Here is a 21,404-nt window from a genome sequence, read left to right as displayed (position 1 = left end):
TTGGGCGCATGCGCCCTGAGTTCCGTCCGCTCTTTGTTCAGGGTTGGGCGCCATTTTGCGCGGAGGCTGAGTGGAGGCGCTGATTGGGTTTCGGGGGCCGGTGGCGGAGCCAATCAGAGCGGGACCCGAACCGGGGGAGCGAGGCACGGTGAGTGCGAGCAGCCAATATGGAGCCCCCGAGCGCCGGCCCTAGCGCCGGGATTGGCGGGGCCGAGTGACCAGTCAGGAGGCCGCTCGCAGGGCCGGCTGGCCGGGCACTGGGGGAGCGGAGGGACGGGGCTCGGCTGCTGGGCCTGGGGCGGTTGCGCCGCCTGCGGAGGGCCCGGGACGGGGCGTGGGGGGAGGGTAGCGGGGCCTGGGGCCCGCCGCCCGGGCTGGAGGCGGCGGCCGGGCTCTGCCCCCGCGGGAGAGGGAGGCGCGCTCGCCCCGGCCCGCAGCGGGGCCCGGCTCTGGGGCGTCTCCTGGCTGGGGACCCTGTGCCCCGGGGAGCTCCGTGCAGCGAGAAGGGGCCGCCACGGAGGGAGCCGCCACTGCGCGGGCCCCGCCCTGGGCGAGCCGGGGAGGGGGCTCTGGCGGGTCCCCGCTGGCTTCCCTGGCACATGGGCCTCGGGGTGGGCGAGGGCCCGGGCCCCCCCGCCCCCGTCCTTCCCCCCTCGCGCAGCGGAGACCAGCTGCGTGTGCCCCCGCGGGGGAGAGCTACTGAGCCGGCTGCAGCCCGCGCCTGGGCGGGGGGAGCGGCCAGGGTTTCCCCTCCCCCGTGCAGCTGTGGCCAGCATGAGGGGCACGACCCTGTGTGCATCCCGTCTCCCCAGGGGGCTAGGAGCCTGCGTGCACCCCATCCCCGACCCCACAGTACAGAGCAGCCCGACCCGCGTTCCCCGAGGAGAACAGCCGTGCAGCGAAAAAAGCTGGGCTGAGCAGTTAGGTGTTTGTCTCCCTCTGCCCCATAGAGGGGCTCCCTTGCCCTTTCCCTCCCCTCATCAGCGCTGAGCGCTCTGCGGGCTAAGAAAATCCTGCTGTCGGCAGCTCACCACAGTTAAACGCCCATTCTAGACAAATGGCACATAATGCTCAACTGGACTGAAAACCTCTGGAGGCGCACCCGGACTTGCAGGTTCCGTACGAGGGTAATCATGAAAACTGGCCACCGCGTCTCCATTGCTGCAGAATAACACAAGATGACTCTCCTGAGCTGCTATTTTTGGCTGAATTCTTTCTTTGACTTTCACTAATGCACTTTGGAGAGAGTGGATGTGATTAGTCATGTATGCTCTCACTGAAGTAGAGGATGAGGTATAATTGCTTTCATCAATTCATTTCATTTCACTTAAACCATGTTGAGGCTAGAAACTTTGGCTGGTATGGTAATGTGGCTTAGGTGTGGTGGGGGGCTTTTTAAGCAACATTTTTATATGGGCAAACATCCTAGTGTAGATGCAGTTATATTGTCAAAAGAACTTTTTGCCAGTATAGCTTATTTCATTCAGGGAACTGGCATATAAACTATACCAGCAAAAGTGTGCTTTTGCTAGTATACGCTGTATCTACATGAGGAGTGTCTGCTTGTATAGTTATACCAACAAACTGTTTCTAGTGTAGAAAATAACTTAGTCTCAAGTTATACAGGATTTGTGACCAGTCAGGCCAGCAGTTTGAAGGAGGCACATGCAGCATAATACAGAATCATTAATTTTTAAAAATTAATTCTGGTTTGCGAAAATTCTCTCTGTTCCTTATGAGGCAACAAAATGTTAAATGAGTGTCTATGGATAAATAAGCTGTATTTAAAAAACAAAAAAAAGTAGTCTTTTTTTTCCCCCCCCTGCTGCTTCCCCTCCTCAGTAGATCTTTTGTCCCCACCATTGGTTGAGTCATGATCCTGCATGTCTAAAACCTCATTCTCTTCTCTTATTCTGACCCCCAAAAAAGCTGGATTGAGAAGAAATTTCCCAGAACTTTAGGTATAGAAGAAGGGGCCTTGGCATTTGGATCTTAAAGTATAATAGGTCTCTGCTTAAAGGTTCTTTGTAGAGTAGAGGAAACCAAGGAACTTCTTGTGAGTATGTGCTTGGCTTATGTGCTATATAACAGGCAGGCACTCACTGCTGAAATACCACCTTGAAGGATGGAATGTGGGAGCTGTTTCATGTGATACTGCACAAGCATTTAGGACAGAAGTGAAGAATACTGTATGCAGTTGAAACTAGAGGGAAAACTTTTGGTAGGCAGAATGTAACTAGATGAGTAAATCAACTACAAATTCATTTTAGTATCAGTATTAATGATTATACTCTTGCAAAAGGGGATGGGAATTTTTTCTGGCCACGTAATCAGGATTTCAGCATTACATTTTAAGCAGAAGACAGGTTTAAATGGTCTTTGAAGTCACGTACCACTGGTCATGTTGCCACCACCACTTCCTGCAATATCCTGGAATTTCCTTAGTTTTCTGTCCAAGATACTTATCAAGCCTGGCCCTGCTTAGTTCATGAGATCAGAAAAGCACACAGCCTGAGGTGGTCTGACTTAGGTCCTCATTTTAAAGTGTTCAGCTATGTGTTCGCTGGGCTTTCTAAAATGCAACCATATTTATGTCTAGTTTTGAAAACCGTGCCAAAATTCACTCTTATTCTGCTGGGCCATGAAAAACACTACTGATCCAAAGAAGATCTCTGAGTATTTTGAAAGCTTGTCTATTTCACCAATAGAAGTTGGCCCCTTAAAAGATTTTACCTCACCCACCTTTTCTCTCTAACTGGGTCAGGGACAGATAAAGTTACAGTTGCAGCAAAATGTTGTATCTTTCTGTGCTATGACTCAGATTTTTGCTCTGGTCAGAGGGACTAGTGTTATTTCTTAATTCCAAACAAAGCTTTTGGCAGAGGGAATAAGCAAATTGTTACCACATTTAGACCATGTAGTCTGTCTGGTGCATACTGCACATAGTTTTTTTGTTGGCCTGATGCATGTTGATTATATTCATTTGACTGAGCTAACTAAATCTTAGATTACATTGCTGTTTTCTTTTGTATTAACCAAAAATAGATGAAGTAATCAGTCTATTTTGAAAGATGAGTAAATCAATAAAAAGCCTTTTTGCAATGGTCTTTATGATAAATGCAAAACAACTAATGTGTCTTAAGTTGCAAAGATAAACATAAAGGCCAGGAATTATAATGGTTTAAGTTTTTGTTGCAGTGTTAACTGACTCGCATTACACATGGTGTAGCCGTATCAGTCCCAGGATATTAGAGAGACAAGGTGGGGGGGTTAATATCTTTTCTTGGACCAACTTCTGTTTAGTGAAAGAGACAAGCTTTTGAGCTTAAATGGAGCTTTTCTTCAGATCTGGAATCTAACTAAAGTTCCCAGACCTAAAGAAGAGCTCTGTGTATCTCAAAAGCGTCTCTGTCTTGCCAACAGAAGTTGGTCCAATAAAATACATTACTTTACCCACCTTGTCTCTTACGTTACGGAGCCAGTTGAAGTCAGTGGGTGTTGTGACTAAATCCTGTGCAGATATCAAATCTAATTCCTTTATTTTTCTTTTTAAAGTTGCTGAAAAATTTAGGGTGGCTATGAAACTGGATAGTAGTGACTTGTTCAATGGTAGAGTAGAACAAATGCTTCATTACAAGTGAAGATCAGAATTCTTCATTTGCTAATCAACTAGGAAAGGAAGAAATGGAGATGAGAATAAAGAGAGCTGTGGAACGAATGGTTTTACTTCAGCATTTTCTCCCCTGTGCATTGGAGTGAGGGATCAGGAATAGGAAAGCTATGGGAGAACCAGTCTGTTTTCAAGTTAAAAGAGAAGCAGGAAAAGAAATGGGGAGAACTGTTCATTCCTAAGAGCACAGGGTATTTCAGCCCCTCATGTTACATCATCTTCTAACTGAAAATCTATGAAATTCTTGAGATGTAGCTTGGTGGTCAGGTGATGATTACAGTGAACTCTTCTGCACTGCAATGTTTTATTTATTAATTATAATTAGTGTATATTACGGTAGTGCATTGAGGACCCAAATGAGATTGAGTTCCCCATGCGCAAAGTGCTATCTATACAAATAGTAAGGTACAGTCCCTGGCCAAGAGTTTACAATCTAAATTGACAAGACAGACAAATGGTAGTAGGGGAAACAGAGGCATGGGAGAGGTGGAATAATTTGCCCAAGATCAGCAGCAGAACTGGGAATAGAACCCTGTTCTCCTGAATCCCAGTCTGGTTCCCAAGCCGTTGGACGATGCTGCCTCTTTTTACACACGAGTTTTAGGAAAATACGTAATTTTCACATTAAAATATGTGGTCTCTTACTACAAATGAAAATGACGCAATGTAGGTCCTTTACTTGAAACAATGATGTTCTTACTGTTAAGGCGTGTCATCTAAATGTCATTAGATGGCTTGTTTTCCAGTTGCTGTAAACTGATTCTGATCTTGAGCCATTGGGGCAGTAATGATGCATTTTTTATTGTCTTGTCAGATATCCAGACAGGTGCATTGGGTACAAGATTGGAACTGAGACACTATGGAGCAGTACACAGCAAACAGCAACAGTTCCACAGAACAGATTGTTGTGCAAGCTGGACAGATTCAGCAGCAGGTATGGAAAAATTCTCTTAAAGGGTGAGCTAGAGGTCCTGATATTTGTTACAAGGCGTGTCATGCTCTCTACAGTTCGACCGGGGCATCAAGATGCTGTGTGAGATTGACTGGATGCATGGCTGGTTGACTGTCTTATCCCTTGCTCAGCAGTTTCATTGTATCATTGGAGTGTGCTTGAATATTAGCAATTGTAATCTATATTAAATAAAATAATAGAAACAACTGATACATACAATGCAAAGCTGAATTAGATTAGGGACTTTATCCTTAAATTCTGACATGAACAAAAATAATAAAAATTTAAGATCTTAAATGAAACAAAATGTAAATTTGAGCACTGAATGTCCACAAACAGGTGTTTATCTTCAAGGGTTGAAATAGGATTGTCTCAAGCAAACTTTGAGAATTTCTCTAGCTTTCCTTTCACAATCATGTTCATGTGAATCAGTTTTCCTGGTCCCACTGAAAGATCAGGGTTACAAAGTAATTGCAACAAAGGTCTTTTGCTTTGTACTGGTCAAGCTGTCATTTGCTGGACTGTTTCTGTCTGAATCATTCCGCCAAACTTCTGGCTTGTGTACAGTAATGTTCAGGCATGTAGAGTTGCTTTTATGAAAGTGTTAAACATGCTTTTAAAATATTATCTTTACCTAGCCTCATATTGTGATGAATTTTCAAGCTGGTTATGTGGATTAGCTGTGTTGTTCAAGCCTTATTTGCTTGTGTTTGGGACAGTGGAAGTGAACTCTTTAGTTTGTTTCTGCTATGCACATGAGTGAGACAATATGAGTCATGCTTTCAATTTAAAATAGCACTTTGTTGCTGGTTGTCAACCAGTGTAAATACCAGACACTTCAGGCCAGGCCCTACTTCCACTGTGGAAATTGACTTTGACTTCAGTGGGAACAGCGCGTGGCCCTTACAGAGACCATCACTAAGTTATAAAGAAAATAAATTGTGGAAAGTTGAGAGCCATGTAGCTGATGCTGATAGATGGCTAAAATCAGACACTTTTTGATTGGTAGATTGACATTTTGTAATTATAAAGATTTGTCATCTTTTGCCCTGTAACACTTTGCAAAAGGCAGTATGACCAAACCTTGACCTAGTTTTCATTTCTTGTATTGGTTTTCAAAGTTAATGTAGTACTGGTAGTTGTTTTGAAAAGGAATCCTTGAATGCTGGTTTTAACAAAACGTGAATGGTTCAGTCTTAGTCTAATTCTCTGTGGATGGATGTCCATGTCTCACAAACCACTACTGCAATTGGCACTGATTATTTTTGGGAATCTCTCCTAAGAGGTTAGAGATAAGACGGGTCATTAGAGATTAAACTATTCTCCTCAGATTGCCCCTCAAGCACATGGGCTGGGTATGTAAAACTTACTTTGCTGCTGTCCATGCTGTGCCTTTTCTGTTGCATAAAGGACTTTGGAGCCATTTATTTGAGAGTCGGGGTCTGACAGCAGCCGCACTTCTGTAATAACAAATACGCGCAATTAAAGGGAAAACACTTAAATAAACATGGGATAATTTTTAAAAAACAATATAGACTTCAAATTTTGAAAAATACTTTGACAGTGTCACTTGTGTTATGTTTTGTTGGTTGCTGACTCCTGCCAGTGAGCCCACATCGGGTTTGCTGGTATGCTCACATTATCTTAGGAAAGGAATGTTCAGCGTTCCTGTGTTCCAAGAACAAGTGATATGAGAACTTTAAGTTCTCCCTGTCCCATCGGTAAGGTTCTCTCTTGTCTCCAGCTCTGCATTTCCTTGTTGTTAAGTTTCAAGCTGTTCCTGTTCCTGTTCCCAGCAGCAGGGTGGCGTCACTGCTGTCCAGTTGCAGACAGAGGCCCAGGTGGCAACCGCCTCAGGCCAGCAGGTCCAGACCCTCCAGGTAGTGGTGATCTCTCTAATTGTGTCTATGTGCGCACTGCATGAACTTCCCCATCGCCTCGTCTCTCATGCTCTGTTCCTACCAGGGTTTGAAATAGGGACAGAATTAGTGGCCGTGTCATTGGTCTGTAGCAGCTGGGACATATGTCAACTGCAGTTTCATTCAATAAAAGGAATGAAGCGGTGAGAGCTGTCTGTTGGATCTAAAATGCATGCAGCGAAACCCTGATCCACTCATGAAAACTCTCTGCTGGTGTGATTATGAAGACTTTTTGTGTGGCTTCTCTGTGGAAAGAAGCCAAAGTGGGGTTGAAGAGAGAATTTTTTTTCTGACTAGAAACGAAAACTGAGGATTTTCTCGCCTGCTATGGGATTGAGATAATTACTGACCACGTATTTCTACTGTGACAACGCAAGCAGATCCATAAATTGCATCTTAATTACTACCAAAACCCACTACCAGTTGAGAAGGGATGCAGGTTATTTCAAACCCTGATTTCTGTTCATGTGAAATGTTCCGCATCTTACAAGGTTCATCTCATTGGTTTGTGTGACAGGTCTTTAAAGGGATGAAAAACCCCTTGATGGTAGATGTTACAAGATTGATACAGCGTTTTCTACCCATGTCGGGGGTCTTTGTGGAGGAGGGGGGGTCTTCCTCTTTTCTTTGGAGAAAAAATGTTCTGGATGGTCAGAATAGTCCTGCGAATAATGAAGTATATGCAGTGGTTTCCTGATGTGAGCTAAAATGTGAAAGAGGGTGAGCTGGTAGAATTGGCTTTCTTGAAGCTCAATTGTATCACAGTCCTATTGTGGAAAAGTTTTGCTTTTCATCTCTCCTTTTTCGCTTGCGTTTTTAAAAATACATTAACAAAAATCCTGGATTGATGATATCATTTTATTTCAATTTAAGCATATCTGCTAATTACTTTTTGCTGCTTTGTGGCTGATGTATGCATGCTTGCATCTCTTTCACTATATTGTAATGCATACTGTTCACTTCTCATTATTGAAAGTGTTTTTTTATATGTTGGGAACAGTGGGTGGAAGAGACTGAGTAGTAGGACTATCAGATGACTTAATGAAACCAGGATATCCTATTTGGGAGCTTGACTGCTGATACATACCTAGGGTTGCTGATGGGTGTGTCATTGTATAAGCCGCTAATGCATTTCAGCATATAGAAAGTGGAGCTCTTTCCTTTAAGGGACCTTATTATTTTAGATAGTTTCATAAATTCTGAAATTTTTTTTACTGATGATGATTCAGTCACAGATTGGTCTCCTGCACTGTAATTAGTTGAAAGCTGGGGGATAGAAGTGTCAAAAAAGAGAGATCTGGAGGTAGAAGTCAGAGGTGATGGTCATTGGCCTTTGAAAGCCCTTGAAGTTTCCATGTTAACTGAAATTAGAGTTCAGTGGTTGCTCTATTAGGCTTTTTCTTCCCCACTACGAAATATGTTAAGTGCAGTGAAGAATAATCCTGTTGTCCATTGCCTCCCACTCCAAGCTTAAGACCTAAAGATGTGGCTTTTATTCAGCTCTTCATCTGGCATATTTTTGGGGAGATGGCTTTTCTTCCTTGCTAGATAAATATAGCTGAATGGAGTTTTCCGTTGCCTTCCTTTCTCCCCAAGGCCTCTTCCCAAAGAATATTTGTAAGGGCCATTATGTCTGATCTAGAAACCTTCACCAGTCCAAGACTTGTTGGTTCACGTTTTCATCCACTCTTCCTTTCTGAGCCATACTTCCTGCTGGTACAAGTACAACTTCCCTTTATGATCACAAGAAGATGCTCCAAGAACATTGTATGCTATATCCATCTGGAAATTAAGATGCAATGAGAATGTAATTTCTTGAACCCCACCTGCCAAGGTAGCTTTATATTGGAGCCTTTACTCATCTGCATCATCTTAATGAAATACAAAAACTTATTGTGGATTGTGAGCTCTTTTTTGAAAGGTTCCAGTTCTCAGGCTGTCTATATTAGTGTAGGCACAATTTAGCCAGATGAATATATAAATATTGTACATGCTTTATTGTATCTGGACTTTGTGGTTTTTGATTAGGCAGTAGCAGAAAAGGACAACTTACTAAATTCTGCAACACAAGATGGAGACACTTAGAAATTTTGGTTGTTGGAAGTTGTGCATAAAAACAATTTAGAGACTATTATTTAGTTCTCATGGCCCTTCCACTGAAATAAATAAACATTTAGCCCTTTATTTATCAGTTTCACTTAAGGTTTTTTTTGTCATCTGACTTTGTTTCATTGTTTTGTTTGTTTGTTCCTTCTCTAGGTCCAGGGTCAGCCATTAATGGTACAAGTAAGTGGAGGTCAGCTGATCACATCAACCGGCCAGCCGATCATGGTGCAAGCTGTGCCCGGGGGTCAGGGCCAGACCATCATGCAAGTCCCAGTTTCCGGATCGCAAGGATTGCAGCAGGTCAGTATACTCTAATTTCATTAATCATAATGGTCAAGGAATGAACTATGGCTGTCACAGGGAAGATCATAAGCTAGTGTAAATTGTCATTGCTTCTTTGAAGTCAAGGGAACCGTGACAATTTATACCAGCTGAGGATCTGCCCCAGTGAGCATTGTATGAACCACTGTGACAGTTTTTGAGGTGCCCAGGACTGAGAGTCTCCTTGTTACATCTGCCTCTCTCTAGCGAGAGGAAGAATTGAATGTGCTTAACTTGTGCCAACTACCTGAAGCCTCCAGTCTGTTAGCCTCTAAATATTTTCCACAGGGCTATGCCAGCCCTTACTTTGCCATGCAGGTTAATAATAGGTGCACCCCAATCTCTGAGCCACTTTGAAGTGTTCCCCTTGTAGTGTGCAGCCCCTTATTGACTGAACCCTGATAGTAGTTCCAGGTAAGCTGTCCCCCAAAGGCAACTGTGTATGGCTTGAATGATTCGACCCAGTGTCAGCTCTTTGTATAATACTACAGCATGGAGTTATATTTTGTATTTATAGTGATGACAGTACATGAATTTATTATCAAGGATTAAATTTTAAGAGATAGTAAGTAAACATCATGGAAACCAGTTACGTATAAAACCAAGTCATCACTCACTTCCTAGAGATTAAACTTAATTTAGCAAGCTAAGGTTCTGTCTAAGGAAGTTTCTCACCCCAGATGTTTTCTGCAGCATTTCAACCAAGCCTGGTTGAGATCCCGTTTTCATGAATGTAGATGCACTGGCTGTATACTTCCCCAGGTGCAAGATAGTCTTTTTGCCTTCCCTTGTCTGCCCCAAAGTTCATTGTTTGCTCCTAGAGACAGGACAGCCCCCTGCGGTTCTGTCTCCAGTGTCTTGTGTTCCTGTTGACTTCATATCTAAAAGGAGTTTCCATTGTGTTGGCTTCCAGTGGTTAATTTATATCTGACAGAGAAATATACTCTTACCTCCTTTCTTGAAGAAACCTATTTTTCTCTTTGGTCAGTGACAGACTTCAAAACATATTTTCAATGTGTATACACAACTCCTTAAATATCATTCGTACATATGTCATGCAATGATTATGAGGATCAGTATGACATAAACGTTTTATTAGAGACCTCGCATGCCATTCTTTATGGATAAATACTATGAAAGCAGGTGCTAGGTGTAAGTGCATTTGTCAGTCGTGTTAGGAATTGCTGTTACATAACAGTGAACTCTTTGTCAGCTGTCCCCCATGAGGCTCTGTGTCACAATCAAATATTAAAAGTGAAGCTTCTTCTCTATTTCAAGTATATTTCCAATGGGTGCTACAAATATACTCAGCACAGTCCCCTGAAATGCAGCCAGAGCATTTTCTGGTTCTTGGCAGCTGTAACACACAGCAGTTCCATGCCTACTCATGTGCTTGTCCCATAAAAATATAGAATTCCTTGAAAATGCTTCAGGACTAACATGAAGTTCAGTTATTCCGATGTATGAAGGCTGGAGGAGAATTTAAAACCTCTGGCTTCACAGAGAGTAATAGTACTTGGTGGGATAGGATTATTTTTCAGTAATACACGTTTGGATAGAACTATCATTTGGTTTTAGGCACGGCCTCGGTAAGTGTTCCTCAAAAACAAAGGGTGGAAAAGTTAAGCAACTCATGCAAAAGATGTTCCTCTGTTTGTGTGGTCTGGTGGTTAGAGCATGGGGGTTGTGAGTCTGACATTGCAGAATTTTTGTCTGTGCCATGCCACTAACTTGCTGTGTTGATGAGGTTATTTAGTGACTTCACTTTTAGTGAAATACTTCAGTATACTTGGCTGAAAGGCACTATTTATTAGGAAAACACTTACCATTCCTCAGTGTAACATACTCTATACAGCCTATATATTTGAAGAAAGTGTGTAATTGGGATTTTCAGCAATGGGGGCTGACGGTATTCCAGTTTATCCTGAGAGGTGCACCAAGAGGGGTGGAAAGTATCTCTTCTCTGCAAGGTTAGTCTTACACTTTTGTAAATACCAGGCTACTTTTATGTGCTTGATAATTAGCACTTGTAATACTTTACAGCTATCTTAATAAACCCATAAAGTCCCATTCCTCCTGTGATTTAGGTAAGTATTATCCCTAGTCTCATGCTCAAAGCTAGTGTATTTCTCTCTCTGATTATGCCGTATTTAGTAAACAGGGGAGAGCTGACAGGGCATGATGACATGAGCATGTATATTTGCTTCTTTTGGCTTAGTCTTATCCTCCCTTGCATTAGTGATTACTATGTCACAGGGCAGGAATAAATTAAAACAAACCCTCTCCATTAAAAGAGGAAAGTTAGTGGGGTTTTTCCCCAATGGCTGCAGTAGATGACTATTGGAAGATGATTTGATAATGCTGAGGCCAAAGGGAAAAAACGAACAGGTTTAGTTAATGTTCCTTTCTGACTCTTCCTTCCACAGATTCAGTTGGTCCAGCCAGGTCAGATTCAGATTCAAGGTGGGCAGGCTGTGCAGGTGCAGGGTCAACAGGGCCAGACCCAGCAGATCATTATTCAGCAGCCACAGACTGCAGTTACTGCTGGCCAGACACAGGTAACTGCACCAGCATGAAAAGGATTTGTAATGGGCCCTCAATAAGGGAGAAAATGTTAGAAAGTTAGTTTCCAGAACCATCTGATATTGAAATAAATAAGTAAATTCACCTTTTATGCTATTTTCTTTTTTGCAAATCGCTTTGCTGGGACAGAATAACCGTATTTGTCACTTAGTTTCACCAACTGGTTCTTATTTGTACATTATTGATTTGGGATTTCCTGAATGGGAATGTGTAAAATGAAAAGTACTGTTGAATTTAACATTCCTCACCCCAAAAAATTTTCAAAAGTTATAGTTACATTTGACTTTTGTGAAATCTTTTTTATTTAGGAACAGGGTTTTTTTGTTACTGTTACTTGAGTATCCGTTTAACATGTTGATCATGAAATATGAGACATAGATCTTTTTTTAAAAAAAAAAAAAAAATACTCCGAGTATTAAAAATATTTGTGTATCTAGAACTGCCCTTTTAAAACTCTGTGATGTCTCTTGTGAACTTTTGAAAAACTTGCGGTTGCTACTACTATTACACAATAATATCACAAGAAGTTCTTGATGCATCTACGGATTTGATCAGTTAATTTAGTCCCCCATTTCTCTTGTTCCTTACAACAAATTTAAGTACAAGTTTTGTATATATTTTAAGTATCTTTTACTCTTCAGTTGAAATTGGCGTGTAAATACACAGTTCTATTCTGAGTATTCGTAATAAAATCAAAGGAGACTCACGTTTTCGGGTTCAATATGGATATTAACAGGGATGGAAATCTTTAACTTCTCAGCATTTTGTAATTTGTGATGATCTTTGTTCCATTTAGACCCAGCAGCAGATAGCAGTTCAAGGGCAGCAGGTGGCACAGACAGCAGAAGGCCAGACCATTGTCTATCAGCCTGTTAATGCTGATGGAACTATTCTTCAACAAGGTGTGAACTTTGGCTTATAAAGGGCGGCACATTCTCTTAAGTTACAGTTGAAAGTTTCCAGAGAGACGCATACCATTTCATTTCTTCTTGGCTGCTTAGTGTTGAGAAGCACCGTGACGATTGGAAGAGCAAAAGTTTTTGTTCCTCTTCCTTCTATCTGTCTTTAGAGTTGGAATTGTAGGTTTTTACTACTCTTGACATCAGTAAGATTTTTTTTTCTGATGTGCCTTATATTGCTGGTAACAGAATGTGTTGTACCAGCTGTGATGCAAAGAGTTTGAAATGTACAAATAAGTGCAGGAGATTTTTTTTCACATTGACCATATAGATTCACATTTGTAGAGCTATCTTTTTAAATAGCTACAGAAATCCTTTTTCCCAGACCACAGTGAAGCAGATAAATTAATCCTCCCCTCCCCAGCCCTTTGCAGGGCTGGTTACTAGGAATCTGCAAATATAAATGTAAAGCTCTTTGGTGTGGAAAGTGCAAATGGGATTATGGAATAAGACTCAGTTCTTCACTTGCAGGTTTAATGTTTAAATAGAATGTGAGCTTTGGGTTCCTGACAAATTGTTAGGAGAGTGCAAGCATCTACATTTCCTTTTTGAGCTTGCAGAGAAATGGCTTCACATTTGGGCTGTGACTCCAATGTATGTGACAAATAAACATGTTGAAAAGTTGAGTGCATTTGTATATTAAGGACAGATGATGGGATTTGGTTAGTAGTTTGCTTGTAACATTTTTTTGCCATCCTCTTGTACGTTATGCAAGAGCGAGTGAATGAAAATAGAAGTGGGACTAATTGTGTTCCCTTCGTTCTTTCTGTGTGCGTGTTTTTGTTTTTGTTTTGTGTTTTATTTTCTTAAAGTTACAGTCCCTGTTACAGGCATGATCACCATCCCAGCAGCCAGTTTGGCAGGAGCACAAATTGTCCAGGCAGGAGCCAACACCAATACAACTAGCAGTGGGCAAGGGACTGTAACTGTGACGCTACCAGTTGCTGGAAATGTGGTCAATTCAGGTGGAATGGTTATGGTACGTATGGAATTTCCAAGTTTTTTCACTTTTTTTGTCATTTTACAGGTTAAAGTTTTCTGTCTTCGAACTGCGGCTTGAGATTCATGTTAGCTTCACCTAATATGCTCAGTCTTCTCAGAAATTAGTTGTAATTAGGACTTCCTATTGGCTTAATAAGGATTTAAAATTGGAGTAAATAACTGTACTGTTAAATCTGTATGGCAAATTATTACATAGGTCATGTTTCCTCTTCTGATAACTCTCCCTTTTTTAAAAAACTGGAATAAATAGATTGTAATGTTTAATCTAGGAGTAGTCCTAGCCATTTTGCTGGCCAGGGCAGAAAACATTTTCATTGCGCCCACCAGCCTGAGTGGCTGAACAAAAAAAACCCGAAAGCCCAAAGCCAAACCAAAAAAAAACCCACCAGCCAGCCAATCAGAACATAGCACGCACGCACACGAGGTATGGGGTCCCCTAGAAGTTGGCCGCCTTACTCATCTAGCTGTAGAACCATCCCGGATTTAATTTCTGTGGGGAGTTATTACATAGATCATGCTTCCTCTCCCCTATAATTTTATTATTGAATTCAAAGAAGTTCAAAATTTTAATATAAAGGAACTTTTATTAGAGATGCATACGAATTTGAAGAGTTCAAGCAAAAACATGCTATTCTTCAGTATCCCATAGATGTTTTTTTCTGGTAAATAAGTGCTTTGTTCTGCTCATGCTATTACTGCATTTGTGCTGAGATTCCCTCTTGGCTTGTGTTTTACTGTTCAGCTCCATTAGATGGCAGCAGACATTTTATAAGTAGCACTTGTTTAATAAACATACAGAAATAGTTAAACAAGTAGAACATACACTAATAAAATACAAATAGAAGAGATGAGTATAATACATTACGTTGTACAGGAAAACGACGTGCAGCTTTCTTAAAAAAAAATCTGGTTATGTAGGAATCTGAACAGGTTTTCATATCGTTGTCATGTAAATGTCAGGTACAAAACAATCAGTACAAAAGTGAACATTTGTTTAGAGAAACTTTACACAGTAATATTTATTTACATTTAGCTTTTTATACAAACAACAAAATATCAGAAACATTGGCAATGTGTAACTGACAGTTTGTTGAGTGGTGTGCAGTTGGCTTGATACTCCGTCACTTTGGAGCAGACACAATTGTTTTTAAGACCATGCATCTTTTCAGTTACTTCTACATTAATATTTTTGGACTGATCGTATCTCCTTTTGTGTATGTAGCTTCTGCTGTGAACTGTATGCATATGAGAGTGTTCTTCTTTACACAGATGGTACCAGGGGCTGGATCAGTACCAGCTATTCAGAGGATTCCATTGCCAGGGGCAGAGATGCTTGAAGAGGAGCCTCTCTATGTAAATGCCAAGCAGTACCATCGAATCCTGAAGAGGAGGCAGGCACGAGCCAAGCTGGAAGCTGAGGGGAAAATCCCCAAAGAGAGGAGGGTGAGTATATAATCCAAGGTTACTTTTTAGACACAGTGTGGAGGAATGACATTGCACTATAAGGGTATAGAAGACATTTTGGGTGATATGGAGAACATTGGAGTTGATTCTAATAGACTTCTTCCTGCCTTGTGCAACATACATATGTCTGTCTCACTGATGGGTATTCCTCGTCACATTTTGTCTTTGACAGGCATCAGAGCCATTTCTGAGTCCATGTGTTGCAATCCTATTTACTTCCTTGGCTCTTAATTGTTGAAAGTATATGTGGTTGTATTGTAACTGGCGAGTACACTGACTTTCCTCAAAGGCACTTCGTTTTTCATTAGAAGGACCTGGTTCTGAGTGCTCAGCTGCAGTAATAATACTGAGCTAGAAAGCATTGAATGGTTCCTGGCTATTTTTTTTTATTGTTGCAGAAATACTTGCATGAGTCTAGACATCGTCATGCCATGGCTAGGAAACGGGGAGAAGGTGGGCGTTTTTTCTCACCGAAGGAAAAGGATATGCAGGTGAGAAAAACCTTTGCTTCCAGCTATGTTCTTTGTATGGCTGAAATTTGCACATGCCTTCCGAGTAGCCCTCTGCTGCTTTCCTGACCTTGTTGGGCTAAGCCCATGGCCTTTGTCCTCTTTCCCCAATCCGCATTTCAGGCTTTATGTGGAAAGTCTCCTATCTCACTTACTGTATAGAACAGGTCCTCAGTAGCTAGGCCATAGTAATCTTAATATAAACCTGTATTCAAGTTTGTTTTATAAATGGAGAGAAGTGTAATAGCTGTATTTGTTTGCCGGTACAGAAAGATGCAGTCGGCTGCTCCTTTTGTCAGCTGCCTCAAGAGGGTAGTGAAAGATGGATGAAAGTCAAGGAGCACGCAGTGTGAAATTCAGAAGTGGGCATGTTCGGCTCTTTTTATTTTTAAAATTACAGCTTTAATATTTCACACTTGTTTTAAATGAAGTGAAAGGAGCAGGAGAGGCTTTCAGAAAAGTGAATATAATAGGGTAGAAAATAGAAAGCACCGTTGCCTTTTACAGCATCAAGGTAGCAGCGTATCTTTAATCTAAGAGATCCATTCTCTTTAGGGATAAGATACCTCTTTAGTACATACCAACTCCTTCCCAACCATGTCTCGTACATGATTGGCTTGAGTTGTGAGCTGTTGTCAAAGAACAGAGCTGGTTTGCTTGAAATTCATCTAATTTAGTACTGTAGTCTGGAATGTACTGTTTAAAAGTCATAATTCTCTATGATGTGTGATACAATGTTCTTGTCATCTGTAAATTTATGCCTCTTCTATCCTAGTGTCCCTTGAAAATGTGAGGAAAATGTCTGTAGTAGAGAGAGGATTAATTTTCTGGGGATGGAATGAGTAATGCTGTCAACACTTTAAACTTAAAGGGATGTAGATATTACTCCTTAAGGGAGAAGGGGAGACGCGATTTAAGCTGTTAACTTAAGGCTCTCCTTCCTTAAGGAATATCTCTTTACTCCCAGGACCTAAAACTTCACTGTTTCCTCTGAATTAGAATCCCACATTCTAACTCAGTGGATTTCAACCTGTGGTCCATGGACCCCTGGGGGTCCACAGACTGTCTAAGATTTCCAAAGGGTTCTGCACCTCCATTTGACATTTTTTAGGGGTCCACAAATGGAAAAAGTTTGAAAATCACTGTTCTAACTGCATGCTTCATTTGCGTTCAACGGCTTTCTAAAGCCGCTTGAAGGTACAGTATCACTTGGCTTTGAATATTGGAGATTTTGGCAGGTCTCACACCTGTCTAACTATGGCAATAAAAGGTTGTTTGGCAAAGCTACTTTTGTTGTCTAAGGTTACTTATCTTTTCCCAATCATGCAGTCTTGCATTTACTACCGGAGATGTGCTGTTTGACTGGAAGAGTCTTGCAGAGTTAGTTTCTTAACCTGTAGGTTTTATGAACCCGCACCTCAGCTGGTGTAAACTGGGTTAGCTCCGCTGAAGTCAGTGATTTATACTAAGCTGAGTTTCTGGCTCAGTAACTCTTCATATATATTTTTTTCTTTTGGACAAAGGGAGATACTTGCCCTCGAGGATTGGCTGCTGTAGTAGAAGTACTTTGCTGTAAGGAAAATACTTTAGGGTCACAGTATTGTTTGTCTTTTGTATCTACAGGATCCAACTCAGGCAAATGAAGAAGCAATGACACAGATGATCAGAGTATCCTAACCACTGTCTGAAGGAAAAAGTAACCGAGCAAGTTTCCTGTCCCTCTGCAAGTGTGTCCTATCTTACCAGTGTATCAAGCAAACCTTCCAATGGGACAATCACCATATCTTAGCCTACCCTTTTCTATACAACAAAAACCACCTTTCCAGTAAGTGGTTTGTTTGGGATTTTAACTGCAGTGGACTCCGCAAATAGAAATTATAGGGACCTTTTTGGTATACCCATGTAATTCAACGCAGGGGTTTGAAAGTCTGACAACTCATGCCTTTTACATTTCTTGAATTAAGGTTGGCCAACTGACACAGTGCTTAGCAATAAGTCTGGCATGCTGAAGCAGGGCTAACTGAGACCATAGAGATCCATGGCCCTTCGGCAGAGGAGTAATCCAGTTTGTAGCAACCAGAGCTAACATGGCTACACCACAGTGCTTTGTTTTCCCAGTGGAGATTTGTTGTTTATATCCACTCCTCAGCTTTGGACTTCATTTACTGACAGCTGAACTGTTCACTTGTAGTTGCATTTGCCCTTCTGGAACTGTGTAACAGAACAGAAAGAGGTTCTCTAAGCGCCATCCTGTAAAAGTAAACAGCAAGCTCTTTTCTGGGAAAAGTTCAGCCATCTTGTCAAGTTGTTGTGAATATTGCAAGACCTTTACAAGAATTGAAATATTGTATATCTGTTCCAAGGAGTAAGATGGGAGTGGATCATTGACTCAGAGCTAAGTAGGGAAAACAACCTTGGCGCTGGTGGCATGTTGCTAGCAATGGATGCCTTGAAAGGAGAAATCCAGCTCCTGGGATAAAAATGATTAAAAAAAAGTTTGAGATTCTCTTCTAAAAGAAGTTCAATGTTGGTTTTTACTCTGCCAGTGCAGAACTTGGTTACTCCAAGAGATGAAATCTGGAACCTCAGAATGGAGGGATTGACTGTCTCCCACTGTGGCTGTTTGAGTGTGTTTTAAATTGCAGATGGTTCTGTATGGTGCTTTGACCTTATTCAGGGCGAAGGATGGCTCCATCACAACTGGAGCAGAGGCCAGCTCAATTTGGTGCATTCTGGTCTAGCTCAAAGACTATTTATGCAGTGAGGGTAAATGTTGTCGATCCCTTCAGGCTTTTTATGAAATGTCCTCTTTTATAAACATGGCACTTAGAGAATGAAGGAGGAATCTTTGCTTTTTTTTAAGTAGAATCCCTTTTTTGTGACTTCTTTATATGGGCATCTGTTGAATACCTTTGTGATTAGCCACTCTTGGATTTTGAACTTGGTCCATCATCCTGGCTTTGAAATTTGGCAATGGGATCTGAGGTTTCTATAGCCTTCTAGCAGATTAAATTTAGCTGCCTATTTTCACCCCTACTTCATCCGCACTTAAGCTGATTCCCTTTACACATCTACGGTGCTCTGTGTTTTAAATCTTAAGACTGTATTGGGTCACCAGAATTAAGTGTGATGGGTGAGTCTGAATGATGAAAGCAGTGGAGAGGAGAGTCTTCATGGGTGAAGTAGTGAAGAAGGAGATTTGGAAAGGCTAGGTAAATTTCAGGGGAGTCTGTCTTAAGGTAGCAGAGCAAGCACAGTTGTTTGGAGAATATGCCATATACCATCTCCTCAAATTGTGACAGGAGGAACACTCAAAGTAACAATTTAGTTGTGTAAACTGGAGGAAGAAAATCGGGTGGCAAACAGAGGAGAGGGATGGGTGAACAATGCCACCAGAAGACCCCTTTCCTTTGGATAAAAGGATACTAAACCTAAAATAGTAAAAACAGGTGGGAGAGCATCAAAGAGATAAACAGAAAAGGGGGAAATGATGTATTTCAGTTTGTCAGCAGTCAGCCTGGAGGGGAGAGACTGCTTGACCAGATGCCAAGAGAACTGGAGTTCTTGGGCCAGCCACCTAGGAAGGTTCCCAAATTTCAGCCAGTAAAAATACAGGAAGGGAATTGCTACATTGGGATTTGTCTTTTGGCATGTAGACTATATTTTGTAATTAAAGATGATAATCTTTCCTGCCTAGTTCAATGTTCCCCACCCCCATGGTTGACACGAACTAAAATTTGCAAGGAGCTGTGTTGTAGTTTGTTGGTTTTGTACACAGTTAAGGGATGACATGGAACCCTAGTTTCAATTCATGACATGCAAATAAAGGAATACATTATTTTTGTATTTTGTCTTAGGTTGTATTTGTTACTTACTTTTTGCATTTTCATTTTATTATTCAAAAAGCATTAGTTTGCCCCTTACATCGTTGGCATCTCTGGTTGGTTGCTCTGTCTTAAAATATTTTGGCCAATTAGAGTATGGTGCTTTTTTTTTCTTCTTCACTTGGCTACCATGAAACCCTTGCTTAACATTTTTTGTCATGTCCCCTATTTCAGGAAATATCAAACTCTTTCCTAACGAAGGAACAGTAAATATTTTGCTTTGTTTGAATGAACACATTATTGTAAATACTTTTTAAGGGCATTTGTACATTTTGTCAGTCTGGGTTATCGATGCACGCTGGGTGGTGGGAAGAGTAGTTCCTTTCTGGATTAAGGAAGCCTCTCAGTCTTTCTGCTTTCATTTTACTACCAGTTTCTATCCCAGAGAATCTTCTCTGAAAGTTGGGAAGTTAGGGGAATGGAGGTTGTTGGTCTGATATCTGTATCTGCGTAATTAGCCCCAGTGTTTTTTTCTTTAAGAATTTATACAACTCTTCACAAAACATCTAGAACTTCTTCCAGATAACCCCCCCCCCAATAAATTCTCTGAGCCATAGTTGTAGAAGGTTTATAAAGACCTATGCATTTGTGCTACATAGATTTCTTGTAGGTAAGTTTTTATACAGTGGTGTGAAAGCCTGGGTGTTTGTGTCATACTTTTTCTTTGTTTTGGTTTTCCCGTATTCAGTGACACATTTCTGAAGGCCTTTGTTTGCTCAGTGAGATTGAAGATCTCAGCACCATGTTACAAAAAGATTCCAAGCTCTTTTTACAAATAAATTATAAAACTGGAGATGCTGTGAGATAAAAGCCTGTAGTAAGTGAATGTGAGCACTCTAGCTTGTGTATTGGCTAGATTTGGACATAAATTCCAGATTGGGGGCACAGTACAGTAGGACAGATCAGGATATAAGAAATAATGATGGGTATGAGGCGAACTTGATGCTTGGTGAGTTGACCCCTAAAGTATTGGAGCATTGAACCTATCAAAACCAGTTTTATACAAGTGTAGAATGGGGTGTGGGAAATGATCCCTAAGTGAGGCTAAGTAGTTTCAAAGGCTTTTGCATGTTAAAAAAAAAAAAAAGTCAGTTTCTTACTTTGTGAATGGGTGGGCGGGAGGTATTGAGATTTGTGTAACGTAAGGCAACGTTTGTAAATAGTTCAAAAGTTTATAATTTTTTTTATATGATGCATTTTTTCAAGTGTATTTTGTCTTTAATAGATGCAACTGTAAGTACTGTGTACACTATCCAGCGAATAAAAAATTTATAAACTCTGAGCTCCTGGTTTTTGCTTTCTTTCTTATCTCTTTAAACTTTTCTGAGTGGTTGTGGTGCAGTTGGGATGATTTTTACCCTTTCCTCTGCACCGCACATCCCCAAAAAAGTTCTGGCCCTGTTCACAGCATCTATAAACAGGTGGCATGCAATGTTGATGAAGGCCAGACTACCCCAGGGACCAGTGAGCAAGCTGTGAGTGACCGCAGCTTCAGGCAGCCAGTCTCCCTGTAGCATGGCCTGCAGCCATGGAGGACAATTGGACTGTGCCTGTAAGGTCTTGTTTGATTGATTTTTTTTTTTGCTGGTGGGGGGGATGGGGGGGATCTGAGGGGGATGTCTCTGTTGGGAGCTTCCTGCAGGATGGGGCAGACCATGAGGGAGCAGGAAACAGAGGACATTCCCTTATTCTTCCCTCTCTTGCCCCATATTCTAGCACAATGAGGACTTTCAGCTGCTGAGGGTGGTACCTTGTAGAGGCTCTTGATTGGGTGGTAGACTAATCTGTACAAGCCATAACGGTTAAACGGCTACTTGCAGCTAACAGGTCATGGGCTGGGGAAGCTCTGATTGGCTGAAGTGGGGTGTGTGGCCCTGCAGTGGGGACTTCTGATTGGCCCTGAGGGGGGGCCTGGCTTCCCAGTGGGGAGTTCCGAGTGGCTGAGGAAGGGTGACTCACCTCAGAACTTTTGAGTGTTTGAAGCTGCTTCTGGCACCAAGATGGCAGCTTATGGGAGGGAAGCATTGGTGGGCAA

General features: G+C 41.5%; 1 protein-coding gene across 15 annotated transcripts; it reads left to right on the top strand.

Annotated features, from left to right (window-relative positions):
- The first annotated feature begins 5 nt into the window (after positions 1 to 5).
- NFYA (nuclear transcription factor Y subunit alpha) lies at positions 6 to 20,651 on the top strand. 15 transcript variants are annotated; one of them, XM_048826749.2, is made up of 10 exons: positions 6 to 148; positions 4,485 to 4,604; positions 6,422 to 6,505; positions 8,801 to 8,947; positions 11,395 to 11,526; positions 12,348 to 12,453; positions 13,323 to 13,489; positions 14,782 to 14,955; positions 15,375 to 15,467; positions 17,109 to 20,651. In XM_048826749.2, exons 2-10 carry the CDS (start codon positions 4,530 to 4,532, stop codon positions 17,160 to 17,162), a joined length of 1,032 nt encoding a protein of 343 aa, XP_048682706.1. In that variant the 5' UTR covers positions 6 to 148; positions 4,485 to 4,529; the 3' UTR covers positions 17,163 to 20,651. The 15 variants fall into 15 exon arrangements, with proteins under 15 accessions (XP_048682706.1, XP_048682702.1, XP_048682712.1 ...); XM_048826745.2 differs by having other exon boundaries at positions 6,419 to 6,505; XM_048826751.2 differs by lacking the exon at positions 6 to 148 and adding an exon at positions 391 to 1,293 and having other exon boundaries at positions 6,419 to 6,505; positions 13,329 to 13,489.
- Positions 20,652 to 21,404: the final 753 nt, after the last annotated feature.

The sequence above is a fragment of the Caretta caretta genome, chromosome 21, assembly GCF_965140235.1.
Source record: "Caretta caretta isolate rCarCar2 chromosome 21, rCarCar1.hap1, whole genome shotgun sequence".
Classification (NCBI taxonomy): Eukaryota; Metazoa; Chordata; order Testudines; family Cheloniidae; genus Caretta; species Caretta caretta.
Note: the sequence above shows the minus strand (reverse complement) of the source record. Positions and strands in the feature narration are given on the sequence as shown.

Coding starts and splice junctions, on each gene's coding strand:
- NFYA (XM_048826745.2), top strand. CDS start 4,530: ATGGAGCAGTACACAGCAAACAGCAACAGTTCCACAGAACAGATTGTT. Junction 6,506..8,800: donor AGGTCCAGACCCTCCAGGTA/GTGGTGATCTCT, acceptor TTCCTTCTCTAG/GTCCAGGGTCAGCCATTAAT. Junction 14,956..15,374: donor AAATCCCCAAAGAGAGGAGG/GTGAGTATATAA, acceptor TTATTGTTGCAG/AAATACTTGCATGAGTCTAG.